At 40.4% G+C, this 8,651-nt stretch overlaps 1 protein-coding gene across 1 annotated transcript in view; it reads right to left on the bottom strand.

Annotated features, from left to right (window-relative positions):
• Positions 1-5,383: 5,383 nt before the first annotated feature.
• The window catches only part of LOC101856177 (protein NDUFAF4 homolog), an 8,091-nt gene continuing 4,823 nt past the window's right edge, over positions 5,384-8,651 (bottom strand). The window contains exon 3 of the mRNA XM_005097915.3: positions 5,384-5,879. Within this exon, the coding sequence (XP_005097972.1) occupies positions 5,469-5,879 (411 nt within the window). The 3' untranslated portion in view covers positions 5,384-5,468. The remainder of the gene's footprint in view (positions 5,880-8,651) is intronic.

Genomic DNA, 8,651 nt, shown 5'->3' on the forward strand with positions numbered 1-8,651 from the left:
CCCCCCTCCCCTAAAATTTCCCAGTCTAAGATGGAATTTTTTTCCGGCTCCCTTGCGATTCCGTCTTACACAGGTTCGACTGTATATATTTATTTATTTTTTTGCTTATATATACCCCTATCACTCTCCATTCCCCACATTTTTTCCTTTTCTCTAAGGGAGTGTACACAGACCTGGTAAACGGGAACAAAGACACAAAGTATACAGACCCTGTGGGGGGAAATATTTTGAGATTTTGGAAAGCTTCAGTGCCCTCTTGGCTCATGGTAGACCTAGGTTCTTCTAGATCTATGGTCAGGTCTAGACAGACATAGATCATTAAGTTAGATTCTAGGCCTAAATGAAGATGGCAGATGTCTTTGCGGTGAACGATCGTTTTTCTTCCATTTTGGAGTTGAAGGAAATAAAAAGACAATTTGAAGAAAAGAGCAATGACATAATTTCAACCTAGCACTGTGGAACTATTGAGGTAAGTTTTGATCTTTTTTTTTTTTATAAGTGTTTTACGGCGCTCGCAACTGCATGTATATAGTCATATAAGCACATGGAGCACATTAAACATTTTTCAGATGGTAGGAAATTCTGAATTTTGCCCAGGTGGGGCCGAAGCCTACTCATCAATTTTAGACCACCAAGGAATATTTAATGTGTGCAACTTGCACACGAGACTTCTGAGAATTTCCCCCTTGTAAGAGAAGGCTAGGTGTAGATCTTTCCTACCAGAAGATCAGAGGTGTGGCTGAAAGGCAGTAGTAAAAAGGAGCCAAGGAGTAGCATTTGAAAGGCTGCAGAAAGAGTCAGGAGCCCACAGGAGGCGGCAAAGGAGGTGAGGGGAAAAGAAAGTGAGGATGAAAGCAGATGACAGAACATTGCTAGAGAGCAGGAAAGGAGGTGAAAAGAGAATTTTTAGAGAAGAAAATTTTCCGTCGCTGCCTGGATTCGAACACGGGCCTTTGAATGAGAGGCGAACACCTTAACGTCTAGGTCACGAGGGAACCCTTTGATCTTTTATGTTTTAACTCGATCTGGATATCTATAGAGAATATTCCCATCTGAATAATAGCTAGAGAGGTGAGGAAACTGCCCATCAGAAACGACCCTGTTCGAATGAAAAAGAATTGGTTATGGGGTCTGAGTTGGAAGTTGATGTCTGTGAAAGGCAACAATAAGCTCATCCAGACCAGACTTCGCAAGGCAACAGGGAAGAAGGTGCTCTTGAGAGACCTGGCAAACATAGCCCAAAAGAACAAGCTGAAAACCCCTGGGACAATTACAGCAAGTAAGCTCTAAACAACCAGGATTACGAGTATTTATCAATGTGGATACTGATCCCGAGGAGGTAATGGGCGTAATGTTCATGGACGCAGCGATTGGAACAGACGTACAAGTCATATCCAGAGGTGCTGATCATGGATGCCACAAGCAAGTTAACAAATAACCAGATGGTCTATGTATTGTTAGCCCTAGACGGGAATGGAGAGTTAGAGATAATTTGTGTCTTCCAGGTCAACAAAGAGACAAAAGAAGTATTGACTTCAAATGATTTCTGCATTTACCAAGAGAGTCGGGTCAGTGGAGAACACTCGTGTGATCATCACTGATAAGGACTTCACAGAGCGAGCTGTTTTAACTGAAAAGTTCCCAAACGCATCCCTCCAACTTTGCCTCTTTCACACTCTAAGAACGTTTGGCAGAGAGGCAACCGTTGCAAAGATGGGCATCTGTTCACTGCAAAGGATATCTTTACACAATATTCCCATCTGAATATTAGCCAGAGAGGTGAGGAAACTGTCAATCCGAAACGACGCCCCTTGAATGAAGAAGAATTGCAGATGGTGTCTGTGAAAGGCAACAAGAAGCTCATCCAGACCAGATTTCGCAAGGCAACAGGAAAGAAGGTGCTCTTGAGAGAACAGGCAAACATTGCTCAAAAGAACAAACTGAAAACCCCTGAGACAATGGATGAGCTGTTACAGCATGTAAGCTCAAAACATGCTGGATTACGAGTATTTATCAAAGTGGATACTGATTCCGAAGAGGTAATGGGCGTAATGTTCATGGACGCAGCGATTGGAACAGACGTACAATTCATATCCAGAGGTGCTGATCATGGATGCCACGTGCAAGTTAACAAATAACCAGATGGTGGTTTATGTATTGTTAACCATAGACGTAATGAAGAGTTAGAGATAATTTGAGTTTTCCTGGTCAACAAAGAAAGTATTGATTTGAAATGATTTCTGCGTTTACCGAGAGAGTCGGGTCAGTAGAGAACACTCGTGTGATTATCACTGATAAGGACTTCACAGAGCGAGCTGTTCTAACTGAAAAGTTTCCAAACGCATCCCTCCAACTTTGCCTCTTTCACACTCTAAGAACGTTTGGCAGAGAGGCAACCGTTGCAAAGATGGGCATCCGTTCATGGCAAAGAGCCACTGTCCTTTCCATTCTTCAATGAATGGCGTACAGTCAAAGTGAAACGGAGTATGAGCACAGACCCTGAAAAAAGTGGACATGCCCTTTGTTGTTGAGTATTCAAAGAAAAACTGGGACGACAACGGAGAGGAGTGGGTTGTCAGCCATAAGTCAGAGAAGCTGACCTTAAGTCAGAACACCACAAACCACCTGGAAAGCATCAACAAGCACATAAAGGCAGTGTATACCAGATTCGCTTTTCTGCCAGTGTTTTTTGACGAATTTTTTGTCTTCCTTGAAAGCATGTGCAAAGAGAAGAAATATCGCTCTGTGTGCATGTTTGATATACCAATAAGGAGCTGTGATCCAAATGAAGAGATGTTCAGGACAAAGCTGACTGCCTATGCTTGGGATCAGATGAAGGATAAGTTCCTAAGAGAAGCCAAGGAAGTTGTTGAAAGGTAAGATATATAATGTTCTTTTCTTTCTTTACTTAAATATTTTTGATGCCCTCAGGAGACAATGAAAAAGGTATATTTATGATTGCCAACAGAACCCTGCTTCTCATTCCAGGACAAAATCTCAAGGAGATCATAGAGAAGTATTCTTGTGGAAGGACTGAAACAACGTCCACAGCACATGAACTTGTTTTGGATGTACGAAGCAAGTTGACTGAACAACACAGAACCAACTGCTTCAACATAGCAACTGAGGGAAGCACTGACTCTATCGACAAACTGTATCCTCTATTAGTAACTTATGAGAAAGAAATGAAGTGTGTGTTGACCTGCTTTCAATTTTGGATTTGAAGTGTGCGGGGACTAGCAGCATCATTACTGACTTGATTAACAATGAATTGAGTGCGTTGAAGATCCCGAAGCAAAATTTGTATGAGCCTGTGCACCGACAACGCCAATGTGACAGTGGGTGCAAAGACAGGCGTTTACAGACATCTAAAGGAGTCATATCAAAAGGACTTACTTTCAACGGGCTGTGTCTGCCATTGCCTCCATTTGGCAGCAGAATGGGGAGCCAAAGAATTGACTATCAACTTTGATGGCTTTTCCCAAGACATAATAATATATTACTATGGACAAATGGGCAAACAGGTTGCAAAATTTTCAACTTTGTCAAGAAGAGGAAGGGACAGCACTTTACAAAGTTCCTAAACATGTTCCCACAAGATGGTTCTCTCTGGGCTCAGTCATCAAATGGGCTTTGGCCTAGTGGGAGCGTCTTACAGCATTTTTCACCTCTGAGTGTGATCAAGATAGGAAAACTATGGAAAACCTGGGACAGGAGGGGAGGAAGAGACATGACAGGAAGAAGAATGTTCGGGAAAATTTGCAGTCAAGAACAACAAAATTGACCTTGGTTGTCTTTAAATTTCATGCTCCCTGCGTTTGTCAAAAATACAACGTCATGTTACAGTTAGAGGAGCCTAAAATTCATAAACAGAGGAGGATTTTGGCAGAGATGTTACGGGAACTGATGGTTATGTTCGTAGCCCCTAGTGCCATGGTATACAGTGAGCCACCGATGTGGATCTGACAATGAAGTACAATCTGGAAGATTTCAAAAACATAAGTGTAGGCAAAGAGGTGGGGGATTATTTTTTACAGTCAAAGATGTCCGAGTGAGCCATAGGTGACTTTTATGGATGTGTAAGAAACTTTCTGCTTATGGCTGTGAAGTATCTCATTAAAAACTCTTCCTATAAAAGAATCTGTCCTTATGGGGGCTGTAGTGGCTGACATGGACAACAGAAACTCGGCTACCTTCACAGTACCCTGAAGTTCTTCATGAAAAAATATCCAATGATTCTTCCTGCTGGCTCCTCCTGAGATGAGCTGGAGTCTTGACAGAACCTATTGACAGCATCCTTGAGCAGACTACTAGAGCAAACCACAGGTGGAAAGCTTTGGCTGCTTTAAAAATTGCAGTGGTCATCTCAAATTGAAATACACACTACTTCCCAGGGTCATGACCATTATCCTTTCACCCCCCCCCCCCCCCCCCCCCCCCAACAGCAATGCTGCCTATGAAAGAATTTTTCCTTATGGTCAGGAAAAAAATAGGACAAACTATAGGGGCAATATGAACTACAACGCCCTTCAAAGCCTAATATGGTAATTAAACAGGAAGGAGGCAAGTGTTATGAGAAAGAATTGTCACCGGACCTTCTCAAAAGGTGAAGGCTGCCATTGTCAAGCAGCTTTCAACTGAAAGTTATGAATTCTTGTCAATAATGTATATAGAACCTTCATCAAGTTATTGGGTCTATATACTTCGTGACTTTGTTCCTGGTTACCGGGTCTGTACTATACACATCGTTTCTCTAAACAAAGAGACATTGATCTGAATCACACTAAAACAGATATTGATACCCCAGGACAAACAGACAACGATCAAAGAAGAGATGAGAAAGACAGAAAAGGATAAACTATAATTCTTTCTGATATTTTTGTCTGTGGTCTTGTTATTTCTCGAGGAGCGACCATCTTCATAATCAGAAACTCCTTAGCCTCAATAAACAAGACAGCCAGTATTAGTAGCAAATGAACGAATATAGAGAACAATTCAGCCATATCGAAGCCGTCCGGGCGTGGAACGTCGCAGATAGAAACTATTGATCATCATTACAATTATAAGCTAGTCTTGACATAGGTAATGCATTGTGCGCTGGCCTATTGAATCAAATGCTAGACTCTACACAGCAACACACAGGCGAGGATTTGAATGAATCGGTCTTCTTTTGCACAGCTCATAACATGCAGGCATTTCAGGCACCACTTGTTACTTCCCTTTATTCATTACTCGCTCAGGGCCTGTAATTATCTACACAAAAACCCCATATTTTCTATAACGAACACTCGGATTCAATGAGATTTTAGGTCAGGCCCGGCCACCTTGTTGAATCGGAATTCCACTGTACCATGCATCCACTAAACAATCTCAACTATAAATACTGCATTCATGACAGTTGTTTAATTAAAATGTCACCTTTCATCAATTTAAAAAAAGAACAGTTCAAGCTATCACGGTGTGCCAGGTCAAGATTTGTCAGGAAAAACGTCTGCCTCTGATGGGAGTTTCCCTTGCCGAGGATTGCCTTTTCCCGGTAATCGTAAATTTGAAGCAAGTCCTTCCGAAGATGATAACTGTTCTTTCACAATTTTTGCCATGTTCTTGTTCTCCTTGTACATCTCTTGCGGTATGTGAATCTGAAGAACTTTAAAGTGACTGAGAACGTTTTGCACTTCAGCCTCATCTAATCTGAAGTCCCGGGCAATGCTGCTTGAGGTTGCAATGTCTGGGTTCAGCTGATGTTTGCTCAGGAACTCCAGGACAGATTTGAGATCAGCACGACCTTCAGGTACTTCATATTCAATGTCCATTGCACCAAGGTCAGACTCAAACTTGGTTTCACGAGATAGAGGCAATGGTTTCTGTGCTGACCTGATCTGAAAGGGAAAAAAAATCCTGTTATTTAGAAGTCACATGTCTTTGAAATATGTCAAAATTTTACTTTGAGTATGCTGTCCACCAGTCACAACTTTTTAAAAGAAAGAATTGTAATTAAAATTTTTTACCTTGTCACTTTCAATCATGTAAATATCACTTCTGATAGGACCTATGCTCTATCATTTATTAGATAACGATTTTGAGAAACATAAAGAGTCATCTGATTAGTTAAGCACTTGACACATTACAGCGGTGTCCAAAAGAAACTTGAAAATGTAATCACCCAATCACTGTGCTAAAGCTGTGCATTAGCCACTCATATGCAGCATACTAATTTAAAGTGTAATAAATTCTGCATCATCTGACACAATAATAGCTCATCTACGTTAAGAGACGCCCGAGATATGGTCACTCAAAATTAAATTGACCTTAAAAAACCAGTCTTGGCAAAATTGTGCGAAATCCAAGAAACGTAAAATTGTCTTCGCGCTCGTATGACGAGCTTCAATATTGATACAAATGGACATGCATAGCATTATATCCGATGAATGGAGAAGTTTGTCTCTGCAATAAATAATATTTTATTATTATATTTTGTCACAATAGTTTCAAACCAAACAAAAAACAGAGCAATCACAAATACCACACAAAATTTGGACTTCACATTCAATTTGCTCATTGTTATTTTGCTTAGGAGCCATTGGTTTCATGTAGTGCACGAACGCTTTGGGCATGGACTCAATTAAGTTTTTGACATAATTATTCGTCATTTCATCCCAAATGTCACAGAGAGTTGCAAACAAAGTCAAAGGGTCTAAATAAGGAGCAAAGTCACTTTTCTTCAGCTGTTTCGTGGAACTTTACATATCAGTAGGACTCATATCGGGGCTATTTACTGGTGACCACCCCGTTGTTGATTTAATGTGGTTTCCAAGAATTGTCTAGTGGCAAAAGCCCTGTGAGAAAATGCTTTGTTATGCATGGAGATGTCTACTACGCTGGGGCCCTTTTTCGGTGCTAAATCTAAAAAAGACAAAAACATCATTAAATGGGTCATAAAATCTAAACTAGCAAACCTATTTTGATAGTTCTTAATCTAATGAATGAACTTCCGCTATAAGAGACCTGTTTTCGACAATCACCCCCAAAAAAATTCGATTTCGAAGTCATCGTAAGGAATGTGCCTGTCAACCGCTCATCGGCATAGTGGTTCCGACCGCGAGCCGTGGGAGCGGCTTGCCGGAGATAAAGAGTTAACATAGATGAAATATCAATAAGTCAGATAATGCATGGTTTAATTAGCTTTAAATTGGTATGCTGCATGAGCGGGTAGTACAAGGCTGTAACACAATGACTGGGTGATTACATTTTCAGTTTCTTTCGGACGCCATTATTTAAATCAGGGGCATTTCATCCCTGCTAACTTAGTTCCAAAAAACGTGCTATATTCTAACTAAGACTTCATGCTCTGATCAGAAATGACAGTGCGCTGCTCTGAAAGAGGCTGACACTGGAGAATGTCACTGGCTGAATCTGGCTTTTTCTATTTTTTCTTACACATATCACAACATTCAAGTGACAACAGGTGCTCTGTTAGCTCAGTTGGTATCATTTATACTGGACTACAGAGTGGATCGCCCTGGTTCAAATCCCAGACTGAACGTTCTTGACATTTTGTTGAGATTTTAAGGCTCTCAACTCTCAGCCCATTTGGTTTGGTGGGTCCTTTTGCATACAGACGTTAAATGCGGAGGTCCTGCCACTTAAATATCCTAATGCTAATAATAGTGTTGGTTGGGGCATTTAAAGCCACAGTATAAATACACTATGACACACCATCAGTTGAATTATAAATTTACTGACTGCCAGAGGTTAAAACCTCAATTTAACCTCGTTACCATATTTCAAAGGTGTTTTTTTTTTTTTAGAGCATTCATTGTCAAGATAAGTTTTCAAAGTAAACACTTAACATTTTCACAATTTACCATTTTTATATATTGTATTTTAATGGTGAGAAAACATGTTTAATAGGTCTCACACTTTTGTTTGTATGATTATTAGAAATATAGACAAAAATAAACTCAGAATTACTTGAGCCACTGGTAGAGGAGTGTGTGAAGCAACCTTAGCAACCCCAAAGGCATGTTTTTTACCCTTCTGAACAGAATTATTCGGATCTAAATATTCTAAGTCACTTTTGTGACTAACTGGTATGCTCTATTCAAAATCAGAAACCATAAAAACAAACAGCTTTTTCATTTAATTATTAATTTAAAGGCTGGACAATGTGCAAGTTCAAAAACCTAAAATCGTGAAACGCTGTGAGACAGATCTAAAAAAACAAAAAACAATGTAACATGTAACTCACCTCTCAAGAGCTACACTAATGGAACAAATGATGTAACTACCAAATGAAACAGACATCAAATAACATGTCTTCCCTTTCCCCAACTGCCGAGACCATGTCTCAGGCAATTAAACAGTGTAAAAACAGTGGAGAAATTGAAACCAACAGGGGTGTGGGTTCAGCGTTTCTCACATATATATATATATATACAGTCGAACCTGTGTAAGATGGAATCGCAAGGGAGCGAGAAAAAAATTCCGTTTTAGACATTTTCCGTCTTAGACAGGGGAATTTAGGGGGAGATGGAAAGGGTGAGAGTTCAAAGACCCAGCCGGTGGGATCAAGGATCGCTTGTCCGATCGGCAAGTAGTGGTCAACACTTCACACCTCTCCATTGCTATGACATGCGTCAGTCTTACTTATC

This window comes from Aplysia californica, unplaced genomic scaffold (genome assembly GCF_000002075.1).
Source record: "Aplysia californica isolate F4 #8 unplaced genomic scaffold, AplCal3.0 scaffold00167, whole genome shotgun sequence".
Lineage (NCBI taxonomy): Eukaryota > Metazoa > Mollusca > Gastropoda > Aplysiida > Aplysiidae > Aplysia > Aplysia californica.